Source organism: Geotrypetes seraphini, chromosome 2 (assembly GCF_902459505.1).
Source record: "Geotrypetes seraphini chromosome 2, aGeoSer1.1, whole genome shotgun sequence".
Lineage (NCBI taxonomy): Eukaryota > Metazoa > Chordata > Amphibia > Gymnophiona > Dermophiidae > Geotrypetes > Geotrypetes seraphini.
In genome coordinates this window covers 146,376,341-146,403,558 of record NC_047085.1, presented here as the reverse complement: position 1 = coordinate 146,403,558, position 27,218 = coordinate 146,376,341, and the positions used below count along the sequence as shown (strand labels likewise).

The 27,218-nt window shown below is 41.9% G+C and overlaps 1 protein-coding gene across 2 annotated transcripts in view; it reads right to left on the bottom strand.

Annotated features, from left to right (window-relative positions):
* Positions 1-27,218, bottom strand: part of SMCHD1 (structural maintenance of chromosomes flexible hinge domain containing 1) — a 719,028-nt gene that overhangs the window by 469,111 nt on the left and 222,699 nt on the right. For both annotated transcript variants that reach the window (XM_033933958.1, XM_033933959.1), the window contains exons 16-17: positions 22,807-22,889; positions 22,514-22,630 (exon numbers count right to left, since the gene is read on the bottom strand). In XM_033933958.1, coding sequence (XP_033789849.1) covers positions 22,514-22,630; positions 22,807-22,889 — 200 coding nt within the window. The remainder of the gene's footprint in view (positions 1-22,513; positions 22,631-22,806; positions 22,890-27,218) is intronic.

Genomic DNA, 27,218 nt, shown 5'->3' with positions numbered 1-27,218 from the left:
ATTAGGCTATATGCTGGGAACGAAGACGGGAAACTGGCAGGGCTGAAGGTCAGTCTAGAGGAGGTATGTAGGCAGATTGATAGGCTTAACAGCGATAAATCCCCGGGACCGAATGGCATCCATCCGAGGGTGAAGGAACTGAAAGGGACTATAACTGACTGCTTCAACTAATAGCCAATCTGTTGATCAAATCAGGAAAGATTCCAGAAGACTGGAAGGTGGCGAATGTTATGCCGATCTTCAAGAAAGGTTCGAGGGGAGATATGAGAAACTACAGAGCGGTGAGTCTGACCTCAGTACTGGGAAAGATGATAGAGGCGCTGATAAAGGACCGCATCATTGATCACCTTGACGAACATGAGCTGATGAGGGCCAGTCAGCATGATTTCAGCAAAGGCAGATCGTATTTGACGAACTTGCTGCACTTCTTTGAGGGAGTAAACAGGCAGATAGACAAGGGCAACCCGGTAGACATTGTATATCTGCTTTTTCAGAAAGCATTTGACAAGGTTCAACATGAACAACTACTTCGGAAAATTGCAAGCCATGGAATCGAGGGTGAAATACTCATGTGGATTAAAAACTGGCTAGAGCATAGGAAACAGAGAGTGGGGGTAAATGGACAATACTCGGACTGGAAAAGCATCACCAGTGGGGTACCGAAGGGCTCGGTGCTTGGACCCCTGCTTTTCAACATCTTTATAAACTATCTGGACATTGATACGATGAGTGAGGTGATTACATTTGCGGACAATACAAAGTTATTCAGAGTAGCGAAGACACATGGGGAATGCGAAGATCTGCAACTTGACATAATCAAGCTCGAGAAATGGGCATCGACATGGCAAATGAGGTTCAACGTGGATAAGTGTAAAGTGATGCATGTCAGTAACAAAAATCTCATGCACGAATACAGGATGTCCGTAATGGTACTTGGAAAGACCTCCCAGGAAAGAGAATAGGGAGTTTTGAGTGACAAGTCGATGAAGCCATCCGCGCAATGTGCGGTGGCGGCAAAAAGGGTAAACAGAATGCTAGGAATGATAAAGAAGGGGATCACAAACAGATCAGAGAAGGTTATCATGTCACATTATCGGGCCATGGTGCGCCCTCACCTAGGGTACTACGTCCAGCACTGGTCGCTGTACATGAAGAAGGACACGGTACTACTCGAAAGGGTCCAGAGAAGAGCAATTAAAATGGTTAAAGGAGGAGGAGTTGCTGTACAGTGAGAGATTGGAGAAACTGGGCCTCTTCTTCCTTGAAAAGAGGAGACTGAGAGGGGACATGATTGAAACATTCAAGATACTGAAGGGAATAGACTTAGTAGATAAAGACAGATTGTTCACCCTCTCCAAGGTAGGGAAAACAAGAGTACACTCCCTAAAGCTGAAAGTGGATAGATTTCATACAAACGTAAGGAAGTTCTTCTTCACCCAGAGAGTGTTAGACAACTGGAACCTCTTCTGGAGTCTGTTGTAGGGGAAACCACCCTCCAGGTTGGACAAGTTCCTGCTAAACTGGAATGTACGCAGGTGAGGCTGAACTCATTTAAAGCACTGGTCTTTGACCTAAGGGCCACCGCGTGAGCGGACTGCTGTGCAGGATGGACCACCGGTCTGACCCTGCAGCGGCAATTCTTATGTTCTGTTCACTCACTCGACGAGCAGAAGTGACAGAGATCAAGAAGACTACTTTCCAAGTGAGATACTTAAGATAAATAGATGCTTGTAGTTCAAATGGCGGTCTCATCAGACTGGTAAGAACTATATTGAGATCCCTGATACTGTAGGTGATTTTAGTGGCGGTTTTGAGTTCAAGTGTCCTTTCATAAACCAGGAAACATGCGGATGAGTGGTCACAGGTTTATTGTTGAAAGAAGCATGGTAAGCATTAATAGTTCTGAGATGAACTCTGACTGAAGCGAGTCAGCACAAACCGAAGGTCAGAGAATTCGCTAGTGACCTCCATGTAGTGAAGACACACTCTGTGCACATCAAGTTTCTTAAAAAGACGATCTTGTGTCCTGGAACCAGTAGGCTGAAAAGCTGGCATACACACTTCCTGATTAACATGGAAAGCCGAAACCACTTTCAGCAGGAAGGAAGGAACCATACGCATGGAAATCCTAGTCTCTGAGATGCAGAGGAATGGCTCTCTACAAGAAAAAGCCTGAAATACCAAAACATACCATGCTGAGGTAATAGCAACCAGAAACACGGTCTTGAGCGTCAAGTACAAGAGGGAAGCATTTCAAAGGTATTAAAAGGGAGCTTTGACAAGGCTAGACAGCATCAAATTGAGGTCCCAGGAAGGAAACGGCTGTTTGATGTCGGTCGGATGCGAAGAATCCCTTTCAGAAATCAAGCGACAACAGGATGAAACACCAAAGAGCTCTAAAACAAGAGAGGCCGGCTATCTGGACCTGAAGAGATGCTACAGTGAGGCCTTTATCAAGTCCAGCTTGCTGAAAGGCAAGGATTACCAAGATCGGAGCCGAAGAAGGGTCCATCTGGTTCTGAGCGCACCAATGTTGGAAAGCTTTCCACGCTTTAGAGTAAGCAGAAAACATGGACTTCTTAAACTTGAGAAAAGTGTCAATAACAACAGCAGCCTTTTTGTTCTAAGGCCTTGAGCCCAAGAGCCATGCTGTAAGAACAAAGTGACTTGAATCCTCCATGCAGACCGGACCCTAGAGTAAGCAGGTCTGGATAGGCACACAGCCGAAGTCCACGCCCCTTGTAAAGGCACATAAGATCTTAATACCACTCGAATGACGCAGCCTGGATCCACCAAAATACCCAGCCTATCATGGGCCCGGAAGGAAAGACATAGAGGAGGCCACAGCTACACTAGAGCATTGAGACCCTTGCTTACAGGCTCAGATCTTTGACTGAACAAACAATCCGTTTTCATGTTCTTTACTGTGGCCATGAGATTGAAGTGGGGCAGAACCCAGCTGCCACACTATGGTTCAGAACGCCACTGAGGACAGGGCCCACTCACCCGGATCCAGAGTTTATGTGCTGATGAAGTCGACTTGAACATTGTCAACTCCCACCACATGCGCTGATAACGCATGGAGGTGGATAACGCATGGAGGTGGCATTCCACCCACAGTAAAAGAAGGCGAGCCTCCTGAGACAGAGGATGGTTTTTGGCCCCTCCCTGGAGAATTGACAGACTATTGCCGACACATTGTCAGAAAAGACTCTGACCACTTGGCCCTCCAGAGTCTTCTGCAATTGCATCAGAGCCAGTTGACCGCCACAATGCCTCCCAGTGAAAGCAGAGGTATAGAAAGAGTTTCCGGCACAACTGCAAACACAGCTAGCTTACCTGCTGGCACCCCTGAGGGAAGAAAAGAGAAAAGACCTTGCTCTGAAAAGCAGAAGTTCTATGACTGGCACCGGAGCTGACAGGAGTATGCTTTATCAGGCATATTTAATTAAGTATGCCTGAAAAAGCTTATTCACAAATTCTAGGGAAAACTCATCCTCTGCAGCATGAGCCGACCTCTGCAAATCAGTTTTGTTCTGTTTGAAGGATTTGCGAAGATTCGCACCAGAGATGTGCTTGCATTTTGTTGAAACATCACCAGCGTGCTTCCCAGGGTCCCTGATATCATTTTCATGGGAGTCAGGGCAGAAGGTACTAGAAGACCCTCCTTGGAGGTCGAGGGCACTGAATTAGGGAAAGCATTGCACATGGAACAATGCTGCACATCAGACAGCCATCCACCGCAAATGAAACATGAATCTATCCCATCCTGTCCTGGGGAGGCCATCTATAAAGTTTTCTTGCAGGGAACCTCTTAGAAGCAGACTTTTTCCAAAGGTCTGCTATCTCCCGCAGTAAAGGATGTTCCCCCAGCACAAGGGCGAAAACCATGAATGCAAAAACTGAAAACTATGTGAAATACAACACGAGCAGAAAAGATAAGACTCCTACAGCCTGGCTTGTAGGAAGGAAAACTGAGGAGCTGGGATTCTGGCACAGTGATGAGGTATGAGAGGGAGGGGTTTAAGTCTCTGAAATTCTGAGGCTTCCTATTAAGTCCTGGCAGGTAGAGAGAAATAACCCACTGGTCCCGGAATAAAGTGGGATTGTACAAAAACACCAGCTTTAAAACTCATTCCACAAATGTTTCATAAATTCAGAGAAAGCCTCTGGCTCTTGGGGCAAAGAGTCACCCTTTGATGACTTAACTTTGTGTTTCTTATGCTGCAGAAGATCCATAGCTAGGTGCAATTTTGGAGAAGCAGGGAACTTTTGAAAAAAAGATTGCTAAAAATTAAAGATGGCCATCGTTAAAAACACAATATTTTTCACAGTAAATAAACTTCAAAAATGGCAATTTTAGGATTCTTCAGGAGGGGGTAACACAGGGGAGCATGCAGAAATCCTCAAAACTTCAACATTCGAACCTCTCATGATTCATCTCACAGTCTGTTACAGTCTTAACTCACTGTGACCTGTGCTGGAAATGTGCTGCAGCCTGGCTCAGCTCTTTTTCAGTAGCTGTAATTAAAAAAAAAAAAAAACACTGCCTCAAGCTTGGGCATGCCTCTGTAAAGCTAATCTTCGGGCTGCCAGTCAGAACCAGTGTTCCCTCTAAGCGGGCGGGTGTTGTGAGCAAACTTTTTTCACCGTGAGCCAAAAATATCGGGCGCCAGCAAGTTATGAGCCAACTCGCCCGATTCTCCTCTCGCCGCCCTGCCATCTGCCGTACGCCTCTTCCGATTGTGCGCTGTGACGAGAAACGTGTGCGCTGCGATGTAATATTTTGTGCGCCAGCGCAGCTTAGCGGGAACACTGGTTCAAATGGTTTTATTTATTTCCCCAAATTTATTTTTGTTATACGCATTGAAAATATTTGATATTGCGTTTAAATCAAAATCTCAATAAACTTGAAACGAGTGCCCGTGAGATTGTGGGAGGGTTAAATACTCAAAACTTAGAAGTTTTTGCTACGCCAGCTTTCTGGTATCTTTACATACAGTGGCGTACCTAGCATATGTAACATCCGGGGCCCATCATTTTTTGGCACCCCCCCCATCTGTAAGAAAAACATGATTTTTAGTAACAAACCACACGTCACACATGAGTACCTAGGAAAAGGCAGCATCTTACATATTGCAGTGAGCAGTACATCAATACACCCATTGTAAAACTAAACAAGCCAGACCAGCACAGATCAATCCTACACCGTCAATCCTAACAGAAAACACACAGAACACAGAAAACACCTTCGCCTAGTAAGGAATATGTAATCACAAACTAACCCCTCCCTCTTTTACAAAACTGTAGTGTGGATTTTAGCTACGGAGGTAACAGCTCTGATGCTCATAAAATTCTGAGCATCAGAGCTGCTACCACCAAGGCTGGTGCTAAAAACGCTTCACAGTTTTGTAAAAGGGGGGATAAAATAAAAATACATAGACAAAGGTTAAATTGAACCAGCAAGAAGCTGGACTCTGCATACAATGCTTCACAGAAACAGTGACACATGTCTCCTAAAGCAATAAATAAATAGAAATTTTTTTCTACCTTTGTCTTCTGTGGTTTCTCCTTTCCTCATCTTCTTGTAACTCTCTTCCTTCCATCCACTGTCTGCCGTCTCTCTTCCCCTATATGGCATCTTCTCTCCTTCTATGCCCCTTCCAGAAACTGTATGCCTCCCCCTTCCATCTCTCCTTTCACCCCATTGGTCTGGCATCTCTCTCCTCGCCTTCCCTCTCCCACACCTCTCCTCATAGTCTGGTATCTCCCCTTCCCTGATTCTCTGGCATCTCTCTCCTTTCCTTTTCTTCCATCTTTCGTTCCCCCTCCATGCTCTCCCATCTCCCCCTTCCTTTTCCCTTAGACTGGCATACCTTCCTCCTATGCTCCAAGCCCTGGCATCTCCTTTAATTCCCTCCCTCATCTTCCTTCTCCCTCCAGCTGGGTACCGCAACACTCTTCCCTGCAGCTCTGCACTTCCCCACAATTGCCATGCTTCGGTTCCTCTTCTTCCTTCCTTCCTCCCCCCCCCCCCCGCGGGACCCTGCGGCACCATCAACTCTTACTCCCTCTAATGTCGGCCCTGCAGCTCCAGACTTCCTCGCACCTTCTCCCCTCCCCCTTTGGATCGCTATTATTTTAAATGTTATAGCCGCAGAGCTGTATCCATCAGTGGAGATGTCTAACCTCGGCCTGCCCCGGAACTCTTACTGCAGCAGCCGCCCGTCTAGGCAGGAACAGGAAGTCACTGTTGCAGTAAGAGTTCCGGGGCAGGCCGAGGTTAGACATCTCCACTGATGGATACAGCTCTGCGGCTATAACATTTAAAATAATAGCGATCCAAAGGGGGAGGGGAGAAGGTGCGAGGAAGTCTGGAGCTGCAGGGCCGACATTAGAGGGAGTAAGAGTTGATGGTGCCGCAGGGTCCCGCGGGGGGGGGGGGGGGAGGAAGGAAGGAAGAAGAGGAACCGAAGCATGGCAATTGTGGGGAAGTGCAGAGCTGCAGGAGCTGTTATAGCCTCCCCTTACCTTTGCGACGCGTGTGTGCGCTGTGAAGAGAAACTTGTGCGCTGCGATATAATATTTTGTGCGTGAGCGCAGGCCAACGCAGCTTAGCGGGAACACTGGATGTTTGATTGTACCTCCACCTCTGGGGACCAACGGTCGCACAGAGACAGGCAGAGGCGAGAATACGCAGCCAGCACCTTTTGAGAAACCACCAAGTCTCCAATGAATGCCAAACAGCCTGCTCTCAAACCCTTGTTCAGCAAGAGAAATATGGAGACAGCCTCGAGCTACTGTGAAGTAAATGCAGGCTGGCTGACAGGTACCACTAGGGATTGGCCTGTCAGCTGCAGACCAAAGTCTGTGTGATCTGAATGCAGACAGAACTGAATAAAAGCTCCAAGCACCAAAAACCCCGAAAAAGGGTCGAAAATGTACCTAATAAAATAATAAAATGTGGAGAGAACACACTCCTGCAGGCACGCATGCAGAATTGAAAAACTGTAGAGGAAGCTAATGAGCCCAGTGAAGTAGAGCAGGTACACAGACAAAAATCCAGAGTGGATGTCTTCTGCAGATGGCATGTGGCCATGGGGACACTATACAAAACTATATTGCAGGGATTAAAATCGATGGAATAGAACTGTCCTTTGATACTAAGGTTATACATCAGTAATTTCAGCACTGTTTTCAAACTCCTTACACTCCAGAAACGACACCCTCAGAAACCATGATTGATAATTTGCTGGCTAAGGTAAAGCATATATATTTGGCAGAAACTGAGACACTGTCCCAACCTATCACTTTAGAAGAGGTGCTTTGGGAAGTAAAGGATGTACCTAATTCCAAGGCACCTGGATTGGATGGATTTGGAGAGAGTGTGGCACAGCGGTTAAAGCTATAGCCTTAGCACCCTGTGGGTCAAACCCACGTTGCTCCTTGTGATCCTGGGAAAGTCACTTAATCCCCCCATTGCCCCAGGTACATTAGATAGATTGTAAGCCTGCCAGGACAGACAGGGAAAAACTTCTTGAGTACCTGAATAAATGCATGTAAACCGTTCTGAGCTCCCCTGGGAGAACGGTATAGAAAATTGAATAAATAAATAAAAGCTTTGCTAATTAGTCACTGGCTATATCTAATTTAATTGTAGCCAGATATTTTAATGCTGTCATGGATCCACTATTGAGTAAACAATTAAAATCATTAGGGTTGGACAATTTAGGGCTCCTTTTACTAAGCTGCGGTAGAGTTTTTAGTGTGTGCTGCAGATTAGCGCACACTAACCCCCGCGCTACGCGGAGTAACTAACTCCAGTTCAATGGAGGCGTTAGCGTCTAGCGCACACAGCAATTTAGCGTGCGCTAAAACCGCTAGCGCAGCTTAGTATAAGGAGCCCTTAGTGCAGGGGTGTCCAATGTCGGTCCTCGAGAGCCGCAATCCAGTCGGGTTTTCAGGATTTCCCCAATGAATATGCATGAGATCTATTAGCATACAATGAAAGCAGTGCATGCAAATAGACCTCATGTATATTCATTGGGGAAATCCTGAAAATCCGACTGGACTGCGGCCCTCGAGGACCGACATTGGACACCCCTGCCTTAGTGCATTCATGTGGATTGAAAGATATATGGCGGATTCTTCATTTTAATGCTTGTGAATTTTCCTTTTGCTCCCACGTTCATAAATTATTTTCAAGAATAGATTATATTTTTGTTTCGGATCATTTAATTCAACAGGTTACAAAAGCCAGCATAGATCCCATCCTTTTGACAGATCATGCTAGAATTTGGATAACGTTTTCAGTTTACTGAAAAAGATTCTAATAGACCTGTTTGGAGATTTAATAATACATTGCTTGCAGACTCAAACTTTCTTGAGAAAATTCAAATAAAAATGAATGAGTACTTTCAACTCAATACCTCAGAGGAAATCTCTTTGGAAACTTTATGGGATGCTTTCAAAGCTACAATGAGAGGGCAAATAATTTCATATTCAGCAAATATTAGGAGAATGCTAAAATTAGAATTCTCCAATTTGGAACTAACTATTTAAACTTTAGAGTCACAATTGGCTTTGAAATGGGAACAAATTACTTTGCAGGCCCTTTTGAAAGCTAAATATAAATATGAGATTTCCTCACAATTGGTTAGGAAAGATTTGTTTTCTCAGCAGGCTCTGTATTATCGAAACTCGAATAAAGTGGGAAGATTATTGGCTAACTATCTTAAAGCTAAAAAAAGAAAAGTAAAGATTGTGGCCATTAAAGATGAGAAAGGTACAACCCATACTCAAATTGGAAATATATTAAAACAAATTTTGGAATTTTACAAGGCTTTATATTCTTCTGAGCTTTATTCAAATAAAGAAATAGATGGAAAAGAATTTTTAAAATGTATTCATGGGCCAAAAATTCTCGAGCATATAAAAGGAAATCTTGAAGTGCCTATATCACTTAAGGAACTCCAGACAGCATTGAAATCCCTCAGAGTTGGATCCGCTCTGGGAAGTGATGGATTCACGGTGGAGTTTTTCAAATTATACTGCTACCTCATCTTCTAAAGTTATATCAAGCACAACTGATTAAGGGTTGTATTTCGGGTACCATGGCAGAATCTTTAACTATTGTTTTGCCGAAGTCAAATAAAGACCCTATGTTGGTTTCAAATTACTGGCCTATTTCTTTAATTAATGTGGATGTAAAACTTTTGGCTAAGTTATTGGCTTTAAGATTGTCCAGGGCTCTCCTGTATATGATTGGTATGTACCAAACGGGTTTTGTTGCTCAAAGACATTCTTCAAATAATACCAGATTGGCATTTCATATGCTAAGTTTATAAAAAACAATGAATGATCCGGCTTTCTCTGTCTCTTTGGATGCAGAGAAGGCCTTTGATCGTGTGGAATGGACTTTCATGTATCAAACAATGGATTGGTTTACTATAGGATCCGGATTTATTCAAATGATTCAAACCTCGTATAGTTCCCCCTCTGCCAGGCTATATATTGATAATACATTTTCTGAATGTTTTTGTCTGAAGAGGGGAGTTAAGACAAGGGTGTCCGTTGTCTCCTTTGCTTTTTTATATTGTTCTGGAACCTTTGTTGTTGGCTATACAGCAGGTAAAGGAGATACAGGGGATTCCTTATGCAGGTCAGGAATATAAGATCTCTGCTTATGCAGATGATATCTTGCTTCATCTGAAAAATCCTGAATTTACCATTCCGCATTTACTGGAATTGATCGATAGATTTGACAAATTTTCTGGATACAAAATAAATTGGAGCAAATTGGAGGTTCTTCCGTTAAATGTACATTGTGCAAAAGGACTATTTGATCCATTCCCATTCCTTTGGAAGAAAGAGGGTATAAAATATTTAGGCATCATGATTCAAAATACATTGGAAGACATGATGACAGTAAATGAAAAATCTTTATTGCTGAAAGTCAAATAAATATGTGAGCATTGGAACCCATTACATCTCTCTTGGTGAGGGAGAGTCCAAACTGTCAAGATGATGATTTTGCCTGTAGTTTGCTACCAAATGAATTTATTTGGCTGGGTAAAACGGCTAGAAGTGCTTTAGTATCTTTGCAAAAACCAATTGCGGCAGGTGGGGTAAATTTTCCAAATTTTTATAGATACCATCAAGCTTTCATACTGCGTCAGGGTATGTATTAGATCCTTCCTGAAGTCTTGGAGCATCTTCCAGACTGGCTTTACTTAGAATGGCAACTTATGTCCCCATTACGGTTATGCTATATATTGAGTATCAAGTTACCCAGAATTTATAAGGACAATAGCATTCTTTTTTGCCACCTGGAAAACCTTAAAAATTATTGATAATTTAACATCTATATCAGTACAACAATCCACGTGTCAATCCTTATGGTTGAACTCCAAGATTCAAATTGGCGACTCTAAGATCCTATGGAAGCAATGGCTGCAGGCAGGTATATGCACACTAGATGATGTAATATCAAATGGGACAATGCTTGATTTTTCACGACTGCAGCAATCATTCGGTATTTCAAAGTCTCAAGCATATAAGTGGTTGCAGTTGAAGCAGGCCATTCAGAAGGGGGTTCCCTGATTGGAGAAATTTAAAAAATCAGTATAGCTTGCCGGGCTTATGCTTCCAGACAGATTTGCTAGGGCATCAGGCAGCCAAGTGGTATAAATTAATATCTGAATATTTGAACAAGAAACCTAAAACTAGCATTGAGATAAAGCAACCAATTTCTGCTACTCAATGGCCACGGATTTGGACTTGGAGGATGATATGTACAGTGTCAGCATCTATGAGACAAATATGGGTTTTTTTTGTTGCATAAAAGTTTTTGGAATCCTGTTAGATTACATAAGTTAGACAGTTAAAAATCTAATAGATGCTGGTACTGTCATCTAGGGCTCCTTTTACGAAGGTGCGCTAGCGTTTTTAATGCACGCACTGGATTAGCGCGTGCTAGCTGAAAAACTACCACCTGATCAAGAGTAGTGAGGGCTAGTGCGCGCTATCCCGCGTGTTAAGGCCCTAACGCACCTTCGTAAAAGGAGCCCTTAGGCATAGGGACACTGAATCATCTGTTGTTCTATTGTCCTTTGGTACTCAACTTTTGGAAATCTATATCGAACATATTAATTTGATTCTGGAGACTGCAGTTCCGCTGTCGTATGAAGCGGTAATCTGTGGGACATTGTTATCTCCTATACCTTCACTAGATAGACATAAAAGCAGATTACTTGGTATAATGACTGGGGTAGCAATGCAAATGGTTACTAAAAATTGGAAGAATTTTGACAGATTAAATTTCACTTTTTGATGGAATTCATTATGCTTGTGTTATAAATATGAGAAAATTATTTCTGAACTAATGAGTAATAATAAGTTGTTTAAACTGATGTGGGGTCCATTAACCAATTTTATCACTTTTAATTAATTAGTTTATTCCCTTATTTCTGGTTTGATTTCCACATCCAGGGAAGGGGGATGGGTGGGAGGGAGAGGGATATTATATTTGGAATTGCTTATTAATTACATGTATGTACTGTTGTATGAGTTATTGAATACATTGGAATTAGGGTGGGTGGGAGAGGGATGATAATGTTTTCTTATATATTTGATTGATGTAAGTGCTGTTTTTTCAAATTACTTGTATGTATTCTTTTATGCACTGTTTTTAGACTGAAAAATTAATAAAGATATACAAAAAAAAACCAAACAAAAAAAAACTTTGGTAATTATCTGGCCCCTCTCTTGTTGAGGGTCTATAATGATTTTGATGAGACTACTGTTCTCCCTTATTCATGGAGATTGACTGCCATTACCCTGATACCCAAACTTGGCAAGAATCCTCAACAATGTAGTTCATATAAACCTATATCATTACTGACAACTGACTATAAAATCTTTACAAAAATTTTGGCAGCTCGCCTCCAGAGGTCTTTGGGAGAAGTGGTTCATCCAGATCAGTCTTGATTTGTCCAGGGTAGAAAGGCATCCAACAAAATCTGCAGAGCCCTACATATCATTGATTTTGTCCAGTCACACCACATATTGGCTATATTGCTTTCTCTGGATGTGAAGGCGTTTGACCGAGTGTCTTGGCCTTTTATGATGGCGTTTTTGCATCGGGTGGGTGTCATGGGACCTTATTTACATTGGATTCAAGCCTTGTATTGCCAACCATTATCTTCATTGAAAATTAATGGTCAATATCTGGAAGCATTTGAGCTATCTCGCTGAACACGACAGGGCTATGCTTTATCACCATTGTTATTTGCATTAACAGTGGAGCCCTTGGTGTGTCTCATTCGGGAGTCTACCAAGCTTTCAGGGTTTTCCTTGCCTTCTGGAGACAACTACATCCTGCTATTTGTAGATTATATCCTATTGTCGCTCAGTGACCCTGCGAGGTCTCTGACTGCAGTATCGGACATTCTGGAAATTTATGGTATGGCCTCTGGCTTTAAGATTAACATGACCAAATCAGTCATTCTTAATCTTACTCTTAACAACTCAGAGGTGTCGGTGCTCAGACTTCACTATCCATTTTTGTGGGCCAATAAATTAGACGCAGGGGTGGTATAGGAGTTCCTCACTTTGCCACATATCATTTAGTGGCCCAGATACAAATTTTAGCTACTTGGATGGCAAGATCCCCTGCACCTTGGGTTCGTCTTGAACAACACTATATCCCTATACCATTATGGGCACTATCGCTGGCATAAAGGATTTGAAGCGGAGATGAACAGGAGTTGAAGCGGGTTAACTGATGCTCAAATTCCTGAAGAAGCTTGATTGCGAAACAGGGGGCCCTGTTGGATATTGTGGAATCCTTATGCCAGCAGTGATGATTGTTTAGCTGTTGTGTGGTTGCTCTATGCTCCACTGTGCCGGTTTTTTCCTGCTTCCACGTTTCAGCACTATGTCAAAGAACCTTTGGAATACCACATTTTCAGATAAGTGATGATATTGAAAGATTGTACTTTGCTTATAATATAATACCACTTATCTTGGAGTTTTTGACCGAGGATGTGTCTGCTGGTCTAAAACTTGAGTTTTTGAGATTGGCTTGTCTATGTGGGTAGTTTGTTTAGAACCCCTATTAGACACTGAGATCTTTTCTCCTTTTTTATTGTGTACCATAGGTAGTGCTGAACTATATTGGATGTTGCTTTGGATATAACATATAAAATAAAACATTTTTTTTAAAGTCATTAGATAGGAAATTCAGAAAAATCAAATTCAAAACACAAGTAGAGCATCCTATATCTTATATGCCACTTTGGGTCTCTCTTTTCAATGCCCTCTGCTTTTCATTGCCATTATTTATACCAGAGTGGCCATCTGTCTTGACTAAAACAAAGTTTGTCTTAATCCCATACTTAGGCCTATCACAAATATCTTGACAGGCCAAGGAAAGCAGCTAATTATAAACAGATAAGTGAATGCTAATGAGGAATAAGCCAGTTAATTATTGTTTGGTTTTACATTTAAAATGTATTTATGCAAGAACTGAATTTCAGCTTTTAAAGGGCAGCATTTAACAAACTGTTGTAAAACTAAAGTATGTAAGTATTTCTACTCAAAAGCCCTTCTCTGCACAAGCATTTGAGCGGATAACTTCTGAAAAGCTCTATACAGGTATTTGGATTTATAAGGTAGCCTTTAGCAGGTTAATTTATTGTCTCCTTATCTCCAATACTGCCAGATAAGCAAAGCCACAATAGGAAAGCATATATAAGTTTTGGTAAACTCTGTGATCATATTCAGTAAAGTTAAAGCCAGGTAGATGGAGAAGATGTGATTGCAGCTGAAGGCAGCTTCTCATCAACTAGGAGAGAGAGGTCAGGGAAGAAAATGGAAGGTTTCTGATATCAGTGATCTTAAACTACAAGTGCATTTGACTTACTGTTTCAAAAGCCTAAAATATATCTGATCCTTCTAAATGTCTTGCCCTCAGGAAAATGTTGTTATTCCCCACTCACTGAGTACGGCAATCAACACTACCCTCTAGACAGAGATACAATAATTGGTCCTCTCTACTGATTTGTGCACAACCAGGTCTAGTTCTTTATGTATTTCTCTTCGGACTACATAGTTGAAAGCTATCAATTCTTCTCTCTCATAGTAAGCATGTGAAAGTCTTTGAATTATGCTCCTTTGGGTGTTTGTGCTTAGCCTCATTCATGTTTCTGTGGCCTTGTAGACTGGGAGACATAATACTCTGTTCAGTGTCAACATACACAAATCCTTCTGACCGCATACCGTACTTATATGTACTTGATTCAGAATAGTTGTTTATGTAAGCACACAACTGATGGCTGTTTCTGGCCTTTTGCAGCTGGTTCCTTCTACACTAGCATTTGTGTACCTCAATTTTTAAAAACAGTACAACTGTACCAAATATTTGTATTTGATTTGGCCTTGAATAGCCCTGAATACATTATTTGTATTAAGCTGAATTGTGATTTAAATTCAAATTCAAATAATCTGGGGCTCTGCTGTGCTAAATCCTACTGAAATAAACACTTGATCTCTGATTTCACATTACTTCTTTTATTACTTTCTATGTTAAAACTCAATGACCAATATTTGTATTCAGTCAAATACAAATAATGAAAAATATGCTATTTAGTACAGCTGTAAAAAGCAGTATTATGAGGCATTCTAACCTAGATCTTCACACATTCCATGTGGCCAAATCCACACTGATTAGCCATTCCTTATTGGCTTATAGCCATCTGCTTCTACCTCATTGTGGCCTCTAGAGGCCGACTACATTTCAGTTTCAGTTATGGTGCCAAAACTTGTCCATAATCCTTTTTCTGCCTGGTTTGTAAGCAATATGGCTAAAGTGACGGGAGCGGGACCACAGAAGGCAAACACAAATAGGAATGGAGGCATGTTAGACCCTGATTGATTTTCAGAGGACTGTGTTCGTGAGAAGTTAGATAAATTAAAGGTGGCCAAAGCAATAAGGCCGAATAATATACATCCGAGAGTATTGAAGTAAATTAGGGCAGCTCTGCTTACTGACCTTTTCAATGCTTCTCTAGAGCTGAGTGTGGTACTGGAGGACTGAAGAAGGGTGGATGTGGTCCCTCTCCACAAAAGTGGAAGTAAGGAAGAATTAGGGAACAGGCAGGTAAGTCTGACTTCTGTGGTAAGTATATTAATGGAAACACTTTTAAAACAGAGAATAGTGACATTTTTCATTTTTATTTTTTGTGTCTGATTGGATTTTATTAACAAACCAGCCTAGAGTCAGAGTTTATTTTATTAAAAACGCAAACATATCTGCATGAAACGCAATCCAGAAGTGAAAGAAGCTCTCCAAACAGTAATCAGATTCTCTTTTGGTGTTTACATTGTCTTGGGGACCTTGCCTGTTAGTATGGGCTGAAAATTGAAGGGGGGGTTTTTGAGGGGGGAGCAAACAGATGAGACAATCATACGCTAATATATATATATATATATATATATCTTTCTAGTTATATGTACACACACACACAGCAGATCTACGCACACACATGCCAAGGGGATACTTACATGGGAAAGGTCTACTGGTCCCCCTCCTACCCCTCTGCTTTCTTCAGGTACACACAGACACACTTTGAAGTCCACTCCACTCCAGCAGAATAGTCAGAGCAACTATCTTAGCACAGCTGGCCCCACCCAGCAGGTGCTGCTTTAAATGATGGATTCCCAGCTTTTGGTAGTGAACTTTGGCTCCATGGAGCCGCAGCCCTCCATGATGCCCATCACCCAGACCTTGCAACCACTGCAGACCCCTAGCCAGCTGCACACCCAGGTGCCTAGCCGTGCGTTCTCATTCCCTGTCCGGCCGTTTCTTGCTGCCACCATTGGAAGGACTGAGTTATATCCCATGGAGATGAAACCTTTTCAGGACTACAGGAAGCTGAATAGCTTAGGAGGACCAGGCAGCAGAGTTACATCAGCAGGCAGGCCTTTCTCTGGCTTTAGCTCCAGACTGAAGACTCCATGCTCCAGCTATGGGAGCATTATCCAGACTTGGTGCTTTGATGCGTATCAGCAGGCAACTCAAATGGATGTGTTTCAGTAGGCTCCTAAAACATGGGATCGACAGTATGCTGTAGTCAGAGAAGAGCCAGGCAGTGGTGGTGGCTATGCTTCCTGGCAATTGGAGAGCCACCCACACAGTGCTAGCGAGAAGTAGGAGCCCCATGGAACCAGCTATCATTAACAAAGGGGACATGTGGGAACACAACCTCTTTTCTTTCCCTTTTAGAATTATGGGGTGGAAGGGGGAGAAGGCATATCTAAGGTCATGTTTTCACAAACACCTTTGACTAAAAGACTAAACTAAACTAAACCTTAAATTTGTATACCGCATCATCTCCATAAATATAGAGCTCGGCACAGTTTACAGATAATTCAATAAATGAGGGAAGGACATAATAAGAAATTAGAAGTTATGAAGAGGATAGCTAGCTTTACATTTTAAACAGATAGCTTTACATTTTGGAGAAAAGCCAGGTTTTCAGATGCTTTCGGAATAATTGGAATGAGCCTAGGTTCCGCAGAGGGGCAGGGAGGCTATTCCAAAGCTCAGTGAATTTGAAGAAAAGGGATTTCCCTAATTTACCTGCATACATGATGCCTTTTAATGAGGGGAAAGATAGTTTGAGTATGTGGGTGGATCTGGTAGTGTCAGGTCTCGAAGAATTCCAGGATAGTGGGATTAGGGGAGGAAGAATGCCATGTAGGATCTTGAAAATTAGGCAGGTACATTTAAAGTGAATCCTAGAAGCCAGTGAAGTTTTGACAGAAGCGGGGAAACATGATCAAATTTGCTTTTTGCGAAGATCAACCGCAGTTGAAGCCGCAGTGTTCTGGATCCGCTGAAGTCTTTGAAGATTTTTCTTGGTTAGACTTAGATAGATGGAATTACAATAGTCCAGTCTGGAAAGAATGATTGATTGTGCAAGGACAGCAAAATGTTGTTGGCGGAAACAGGATCTCACTTTCCTCAACATGTGAAGACTAAAAAAAACATTTTTTTACCAGAGTTGAGATGATCATTAAAGGAAAGTGTAAAGTCAATAATGATGCCCAAAAAACTTTGCTTGAGAATTCGATCTGCAGTGTGGGACCAGAAGATAGTGGAATGAGCTTGGGTAACTGATCTAATTTTGGGCCAAGCCAGAGTAGTTTTGTTTTGGACTCATTCAGCTTCATTTGTACAGAGAGGGCCCAGGATTGGAGTTTCGTTATGCAAGCTGTTATATTTTCGGTGAGGTTAGTGAGGTTCGAATCTATCTCGAGAAGGACAAGGATGTCATCTGCATATGTAAATAGAGTTTCAAAGGGAGATAGATGGAAGAATTTCAAAGAAGGCATATAAATGTTGAAAAGAATAGGGAACAGGGGTGATCCCTGGGGAACACCACATAGCGGTCTCCAAGGAGATGACATGGTTCCATTCATGTTAACAGTGTAAGAGCGTGATTGTAAAAATTTTGAGAACCAGTCTAAGACTGTGGAATCAATGCCTATCTCAGAAAGTTGGTAAATTAGGATATCGTGGTGGACAACATCAGACACCCTTTCCTCATATGCCCATTTCAAATTTTATGTCGAAGAAAAGCATTGACTCAAAATTTGCCTTAATATTTACAAAGTTAAAAAAAAACGGCATCTGTTTGTTCCAAATGTGTTGGCATCTTCAAAGGTATTGTATGCACTTCTTCCTGGGGAGAAGTGTAGTTGGAGCTTATACACATGACTCCCCCCCCCCCCCGATTCAAGGTTGTGCCTTTATGGAAAGAGAAGGGAGGTGTTCATTAGGGAAGGAGAAGAAGGGGAATCTCCAGTATAGGAGAATGAAACACACCTTCCACTTACATAAGGTTTTTTTTCCCTCCTTTAGTAAAAGCAGCACTGACAATGGGTAGGGGAAAAGCATAGGTTCCCATTTCTAAAAAATTTTCATGAAGGAAGATTTTAATCCAGTTTATTTTGCCTGCTGCACTGTTACATAGTAACATAGTAGATGAAGGCAGATAAAGACCCGAATGGTCTATCCAGTCTGCCCAACCTGATTCAATTTAAATTTTTTAAATTTTTTCTTCTTAGCTATTTCTGGGCAAGAATCCAAAGCTCTACCCGGTACTGTGCTTGGGTTCCAACTGCTGAAATCACCATTAAAACCTACTCTGCTGTCTATATTTTGCACTGTTCAGTAAAATACATTTGTTTCTTTTTCTCTGGGGGTTGTACTGCATGCATGCATCTAAACCCTCCCAGCCATTGAAGCCCTCTCCAGCCCATCCTCCCCCAAACAGCCATATACAGACACAGACCATGCAAGTCTGCCCAGTACTGGCCTTAGTTCAATATTTAATATTATTTTCTGATTCTAGATCCTCTGTGTTCATCCCACGCTTCTTTGAACTCAGTCACTGTTTTCCTCTTCACCACCTCTCTCGGGAGCGCATTCCAGGCATCCACCACCCTCTCAGTAAAGTAGAATTTCCTAACATTGCTCTTGAATCTACCACCCTTCAACCTCAAATTATGTCCTCTGGTTTTACCATTTTCCTTTCTCTGGAAAAGATTTTGTTCTACGTTAATACCTTTCAAGTATTTGAACATCTGAATCATATCTCCCCTGTCCCTCCTTTCCTCTAGGGTATACATATTCAGGGCTTCCAGTCTCTCCTCATACGTCTTCTGGCGCAAGCCTCCTATCATTTTCATCACCTTCAGATACGGTCTCCAAAACTGAACACAATACTCTTAAGTGGGGCCTTACCAATGACCTGTACAGGGGCATCAACACCTTCTTCCTTCTACTGGCTATGCCTTTCTTTATACAGCCCAGCATCTTTCTGGCAGCAGCCACTGCCTTGTCACACTGATTTTCACCTTTAGATCTTTGAACACTAATTAGTGAGAGTGGGGTGGGGAGGAGGATAGTGTTGGTCCTAGCTCCATATACAGAGCTGACAGGAGTCTGTGTGTTGATATCATTTTTATCAGAAAAGGAGTGTCTTTACTGCTCTTTGGAAAGCCATCAGTGAGAGTCTAGCCTTCTGGTTTGTGCGGGCAGCTGGTTCCATAGTGTATGTGAACAGTGAACAGTGTTTGTGCCAAAGTTTGTGTAGGGTATGTCAGATTGAGGGGGAATGAGGGTGGTGGAGTTGGGAGTAGGAGCCATGATGGTATGAAGGAAGGCTGCAGAATGGGTTTGGACAGGTTGGGTGTGGTGGTACTTGATGTCGGGGGGAGATGTGGATTGGTGTCTGGTGGAGTCCTATGTTATTGTTTGCACTGGAGTTGCCTGCAGGTGGGAGTAGGACCCTGGCTTGGTTGTTTTGGTCCACACGAAGGGACACACAAAGAGCCCTTTGGCATGGACCTTCGGCATGGCCTGCTGGCGGAGCAAGTCAGCCTGATGTGGCTCCTTTTAGAGGGCTGTTGGAGAGGTCCAGATGGGGTGGGCAGGGCTTGAGCAGTCGGTGCGAGGTCCCACGGTGAGGAGAGAAGGATGTCAAGGATCCTTCCTTCTTTCCTAGCTGGCGAACGGTGGTGCCCAAGGCGCTTTGCAGCTGGCAAGCGGTAGAACCTTAGCAAGATTTCACACTAGAGGCAGGTCTCGTCAAGCAAATGTGATCAAATTTCTTTGACTGGGTGACCAGAGAATTGGATAGAGTGCGCGCGCTAGATGTGGTGTATTTAGATTTTAGAAAAGCTTATGACAGTGTTCCACAAAGGTATCTAATAAACTGAGTACCCTCAGTATGAGCCCTAAAGTGATTGACTGGGTCAGGAACTGGTTGAGTGGAAGGCAACAGAGGGTAGTAGTCAATGGAGATCGCTCTGAGGAAAGGGATGTTACCAGTGGTGTGCCTGTTCTTTTTAACATTTTTGAAGCAATATTGCTGAATGGCCATCGGGTAAGATTTGCCTCTTTGCGAATGATACCAAAATCTGCAATAGAGTAGACCCCCCCCTGATGGTGTGAACAACATGAGGAAGGACCTAATATATCTTAAAGTACAGGTGTCAATCTCAAGGCCTGCAGGCCGAATCCGGCCCGCTTGGTAGTATTATGCGGCCCAGGGTCTGATGCCCCTGTTATCTTGTGGCCAGCTCACTCCTCCTCACAGCCGCAGTGTGCACGAGGCTCCTCATGCATCCCGCACCTCATCCAGAAGCATTCCCTCTGAAGTTTTGACGTCAGAGAAAAGGCTTTCGGTTCAGGTGAAGAACATGCAAGGAGCCACTGCATGCGGCTTCGTGCACACTGCGGCTGTGAGGAGGAATGAGCCGGCCACAAGATAACACATCGGACATCAGACCGCGGGCCACATAAAATGGCTAGAAGGTAAGACACCCGCTGGAGGGAGGCACAACATGGAGGGAGGGAGACAACAAAGGTAGGGGGAATGATTTTATTTTCAATTTAGTGTTTGAATTGTGTCAATTTTGAGAATTTTAATCTGCTGTCTATATTTTGCACTGTTCAGTAAGAAATACATTTGTTTCTTTTTCTCTGGGGGTTGTACTGCATGCAGAGTCTTGAATCTTAGGGTTTCTTTTTTATAATTACTACTTTTAGGTTTTTGGTCCCTTATTTGCACATGGTTTATCTGTGTTCTGGTAGGAATGAATGTTGAGAAGCATACAGTGTGCTTTGTGTAATTTAATTTTGTGGTTAACCATTATATGTTAATAAGATTATATTGTGTGTGTATATATGAAAAATTAAATGGAAAAATTGTGCTACAATTGATACTATTATGGGGGTGGGGTCTAGGGTGGAAATTGGGTGGAGTCTGGCCCACGACTTAGCCTGTGTTTTGGATTGCGGCCTCTTAATGTGATTGTGTTTGACATCCCTGACTTATAGAATGGTCTGAAATTTGACAGCTAAGATTTAAAGCTAAGAAATGCAAGGTCATGCATTTTGGCTGAAAAAAATCTAAAGGAATGGTACAGTTTAGGAGGTGAAGAAATTTTGTGCACAAAAAGGAGCAGGACTTGGGTGTGATAGTATGTGATGATCTTAAGGTGGCCAAACAGACTGAACAGTCAACAGCGAAAGCTAGAAGGTTGCAAGGGTACATAGGGAGAGGTATGGTCAGAAGAAAAAGGAGGTATTGATGCTCTGTATAACTCTGGTGAGACCTCACATAGAATATTGTACATAATATATATCAAGAGACTACACCTTCTAAAAGATATAAACATATGTGTCCAGAAGAAGGCTACTAAAATTGTGCATGGTCTTCATCATAAGACAAGTGAGGTGATTAAATTTGCAGATGATACAAAGTTATTCAGAGAAGTGAGGACACAGAAGGATTGCGAAGACCTACAACGAGACATACATACACTCGAGGAATGGGCCGCAAAATGGCAAATGAGATTCAGCGTGGATAAGTGCAAGGTGATGCATGTCAGTAACAAAAATCATATGCACAAATACAGGATGTCCGGTGCTATACTCGGAGAGAGCCCCCCAGGAAAGAGACTTTAGAGTACTGGTGACAAAAATGGTTAAGGGACTGGGGGAGTTGCCATACAATGAGAGGCTAGAGAAACTGGGCCTCTTCTCCCTTGAAAAGAAGAGACTGAGAGGGGACATAATCGAAACATTCAAGATATTTAAGGGAATTGACTTAGTATAGAAAGAGAGATTGTTCACTCTCTCCAAGGTGAAGAGAACGAGAGGGCACTCACTAAAGTTAGAAGGGAAAAGAGTCCGTACAAACGTAAGGAAGTTCTTCTTTACCCAGAGTGGTAGAAATCTGGAATACTCTTCCGGAGGCTGTTATAGGAGAAAGCACCCTTCAGGGATTCAAGAAAAGGTTGGATAAGTTCCTACTGGAACAGAACATATGCAGGTAAGGCTAGACTCAAATAGGGCACTGGTCTTTGACCTAAGGGCTGCCGTGCGAGTGGACCACTGGTCTGACCTAGCAGCGGCAAATCTTATGTTATTATATTCTTATGGAGACAGAGTTAAAAGATCTCAATCTGTATACTTTGGAGGAAAGGCAGGAGAGGGGAGATACGATAGCGCATTTAATAATTAAGTGGCATAAATGCGCATGAGGCGAGCCTTTCATTTGAAAAAAGGTTCCAGGGCATAGGATAAAGTTCAGAGGTGATAGGCTTAGGAGTAATCTAAGGAAATACTTTTTTACATAAAAGGTGGTAGATGCATCGAACAGTATCCTGGTAGAGGTTGTGGAGACAAAGACTGTGTCTGAATTCAAGAAAGCTTGGAACAGGCATGTGGGATCTCTTAGGGAGAGGAGGAAATAGCGGATGCTGTGCAGATGGGCAGACTGGATGGGCCATTTGGCCTTTAGCTGACATGTTTCTCTGTTTCTGTATAACAGTGAGAAAATTGCCACCAGTTCTGTTTATAACAATGAGATAGGGAGTCTCTTCTTTCTTATTTTAAGGAACAAGTCTCTGTTAACATGTAATCCATAGTACTTACAATGTAGAATAATCTTTAGTTCCACAAGTAGTTTCTTTGACCCTCCATGACTACTCGTCCCTGGTAATTTCTGCATGACCTCTCCTTTTTTGTTCAGTATTTCAACCCGCAATGCTCCTACACAGAGAATAAATATCATCCATTTATTAATCAGAAAAAAGGGCAATTAAACCCTTTAAACTGTCCCTTGTACAACACAATTAAACCCTTTAAACTGTCCCTTGTACAACACATACACACACAGACAAAAAACTGCTGCTTTGAAATGTTATCAAAGGAAACATCAACGGTACCTATTGGAGTGCCTGCAGGTATTGCTTCATCTGCAATCAATTCATCTCCTTCAGGCCAAGTTACTGACAATCGATCTGGAAGTCTAAAGAAGAAGAAATCAAAATTGTCTATAATTACTCACAATGGAAGATTAGTTTTTTACCTTTGATAATCTTCTTTCTTTCGTCTCCTTAGAGCAAGAGCTAGAGACACCTACAGTTGAGTCCTTAAGCCAAGCAACATACTTGAATAAATCCTTGACAAGGGAGGTACATGGAAAGATTCCAAGCAACATAAACAATTTCTGAGCTGGTCTGCTCTGCAAAACATGAACAAATAATAAACAGGCACAAAGGCAACCCAGAAAAACATTGAGGAACAATGTAGAACTAACCTGCTCTGTGCAATGAGCACACCAAGAAACAGCCTTCGGCAATGCACATATTCACAGAAAGCGCCCCACAGGATCCGGCAACTGGCTGGAAAATCTTCAAGCCTGTAAGGAGAATAACCAAAGCAGAAAGAAGCAGGCTATTCCAAACAACTGAGTATACACAGAGAGGGTGGGTTGTATGGAATCCTACAGGGACTGGCAGAAAGGAGATTATCAAAGATAAAAACCTAATCTTCCATTCTGTTACGTCCCTTCTAGATTCCTTATGTTAGATACGTACCAAAGCAATGGTAGCAGCTAGTGAGGGACAGAAGAGCCTGCCCCAAAAGTGGCATAAGAATGAGCCGCCACATCCACTCGTTAAAACCGGGTAAAAGTTTTAAGAGAGACCCAAGTAGCCACCCTACAAATTTCATCTGGATGAATTGCGCAAGACTCCGCCCATGATGCAGTAACATTTCTACTTGAGTGGGCCTTAAGAGAAACCAGCAGCTGCTTGCCACAGATGATGCAAGCCGTGGAAATGGCCATTCAAATCCATCGAGTGATCAAGGACTTGGATGCTGACTGACCACATCAAGGTGCAACAGTCAGGACAAAGAGGTGATCAGACAGCTGGAAATCATTAGTCCTCTTGAAATAGTGGAGCAAGACTTTCCTGACATCCAACTTGCACAAGATCTGATCCTTGTGCTCCAAGCCTGTGGAAACGCAGGCAAATGAACCTCCTGGTTGACATGGAAGGCAGAAACCACCTTTGGAAGAAAGGAAGGTACAGTATAGAGAACAACTCCTGTGTCTGTAATACTGAGAAAGGGTTCCCTGCACGAAAGAGCCTGAAGCTCCAAAATAAGCCGTGCCGAGACAATGGCGACCAGTCATTTTTTTTTTTTGGTAAATCTTTATTCATTTTTATACATACAATAAGTGTGATAATACATAAACACATTTGCACATTGAGAATATCACTTAATATTCAGCAATAATACCAATCATAAAATCTTATCTCTCTCCCTTCTCACCCCTTCATAATAAGTAATTAAATTACTTTATATAAGATGTTATACTTAAATTCCCCTGAAGAAATGAATTTTAAGAATTAAGGGAAAAGTAACAACTAATCATTACAAAATTTTGTTAATGGCTCCCACACATCTTGAAATTTCCTAATATATCCTCGCTGTGTTGCTATTACTCTTTCCATTTTATACATATGACATAATGAATTCCACCAAAAATTATAATTTAGTCTACTCCAGTTCTTCCAGTTATAAGTAATTTGTTGAATGGCAACCTCAGTCATTATGAGTAATAGCTTGTTATTATTTGATGATATCTGACTCTTTGCTCCCATTGACATACCAAATAATACAGTATCATATGACAATGCCACTGGATTTTCTAACAATTAATTTGGTCCCAAATTGATTTCCTAAAAGTAATAATAAATGGACAATAGAATAATAAATTATCTAAAGTCCCTGCTTCGAGATGACAGTGCCAACATTTATTAGACTTAGAGCTATCCAATTTTTGTAACTGAACAGGGGTCCATAATGCTCTATGTTTGTCTCATAGATGCTGACACTGTACATCTTATCCTCCAAATCCAAATTTGTGGCCATTGAGACGCAGAAATTTGATGCTTGATCTCAATGCTCCAAATGTCTCTCAGACCAGTTTTTGGTTTCTTTTTAATAAATCCAGTCAGCAATTTATACCACTGGGCAGCCTGGTGACCCAGGAAGTCCGCCTGAAAGCATAAGAACTCCATACTATATTGATTATTAAGGTTTTTCCACTCAGTGAACCCCGCCTGAATGGCCTGCTTCAGTTGCAACCATCTAAAACTTTTTTTTTTTAATTCTTTATTCATTTTTAAGCTTTCATCAAGTGTACAAAATTCATATTAACAATATTAAATAGACCACTTGAACATCTTATCAGTATACTTTATAAAAATAAAAGCAACCCTCCCCCCCCTCCCTCTAAGCCCATTATTAATTGTAAGGTCATAAACCCTCCAATAGAAACCTTCCCCCCCTCCCAACACTAAGTGGTGTATAATTAATAGAAACATGGCATTTAATCATGACAAAAAGATGTTAATGGCTCCCATATTTTTATAAAATTTTTATAATTTCCATTCTGTACCGCCAGTGATCTTTCCATTCTATATAGGTGACACAACAAATTCCACCAGAAATTAAAATTAAGTCTACTGTGGTCTTTCCACATTGTAATCTTGATGTAGGGACTTTGGATCATCTTTTGTATTACTGTCCCCATATCTTAGCCTTTTGGAATTCAATCTGGGATCAAATAAATTGTTTATTGGAAAATCATGTAGCATTATCTTATGATACTGTGATATTTGGAATGTCTATGAGAAAAAAGAGCCAGATATCATCGTGTAACAATAAACTTTTGATCATGACAGGAGTTGCTATCTAAAACTTTCTGATTTATTGAGGCCATATTTATGTTGCAACTGTGAAAACTCAAGCAGTTTACCATTAGAGATAACATCATCCAATAAATGTATTCCTGCTATCATCCAATCCTTCCAGACGAGCTTTTCTCCGCCAATTTGAATCTTGGAGTTCAGCCATATAGATTGATTTGTAGATTTGTGAATTGGAATAGTTGTTAAATTACTTACATATCGCAATGCTTTCCATGTATCAACTACTATTCTGTTATCTTTACAGTACCTAGGCATTTTGATACTGAGAACATGACATAGACGTATAGGAGACATGAGTTGCCATTTTAACCACAACCAATCTGGGAGTATTTCCATGAGCTCTGGGAGGACACAATACATAACTCTGTCTGCTCAATCCCAATTACTGTACTAGTTTAAATTAAAACTTTATCTAAAGAGGCTAAATATAATAGCAGGGAATTACTGTTGGAAAAAAGACAGAAACAAAAAAATGATTGGGTCCCTACGTGTGTTCTTACCTTTGGAGGGGGTATAGGTAAGGTAGCTGAGATTGTAAGGAGGCATTGGCCCATAGTTCAGCTACAACCCCCCTTTTATTGGGAAAAATCTAAGATTAGCATACAGCCGTCAAAACAATCTTAGAGACTTTATGCCCATCTGACACATCTGATAGGGAAGACAGTACACACACACAGGGAGAACACAAGAGATGCGGGAAATGTAAGACAAGTGATACGACCTTAGAGATAGCAGGTTGTTTCATACATCCACAAAGAGGGACAAGTTATTGGCTACACCATAAAACATCATGTGACACCTCGTATGTTGTTTATGTCATAATTTGCCCCTGTTTAAAACTTTACATTGGACAGACAACTAGAATTTTCCGCATGAGAATAGGTGAACATAGGAGTTGCCTGGCATGCAGTAGGATGGAAGAGCCTCTTGCGCAGCATTACGTCTCCCTGGGACACAATGTTAAGGAATTCCAGTGCCTGGTGATAGATCATGTACCACCGATGATGAGGGGTGGCGACAGGAGACTCACTCTAATACGAAAGGAACAAGAGTGGATCCATCGTATGAAGTCGGAAAAGCCGGAAGGTAAACGCCAAGATAGACTGGCATTTATTTTTTTGAACCACTTTCCTTGGATAACTCCTTGACAATATTTAATGCACATCTGAACTTAAAGTTTTCATTGTGACAATATATCATTACACATCATACTTTGATATGGATTTGTGATATCAGTTTTGTTCAGAGGAACTGCGGGGGATTTAATTCACAACAGCTGTTTCGCATCACGTGGTAAACGTTAAGACGTGAGCACGTAGATAAATTTAGGCTGCTCGGAGCAGTCGCTGTCTTCGCCCTGTGAGCTTGTGAATTACAGCCGAGTAAGTACCAAGATGCAGAAAGAGGTTTTCCATTTCTTGCTCTCTCTAATAATGCTGTTTGTCTATTTAGGAGTCCACCGCCCTGACCCAGCTTTTGCAGCGAAACGTCGGCGGGAACGGACGAGGGGAGACAGCATTTGAAGAAGATTTGACCTTTTGAACATTTCCCTGCCTAAGTTAAGTCTGATT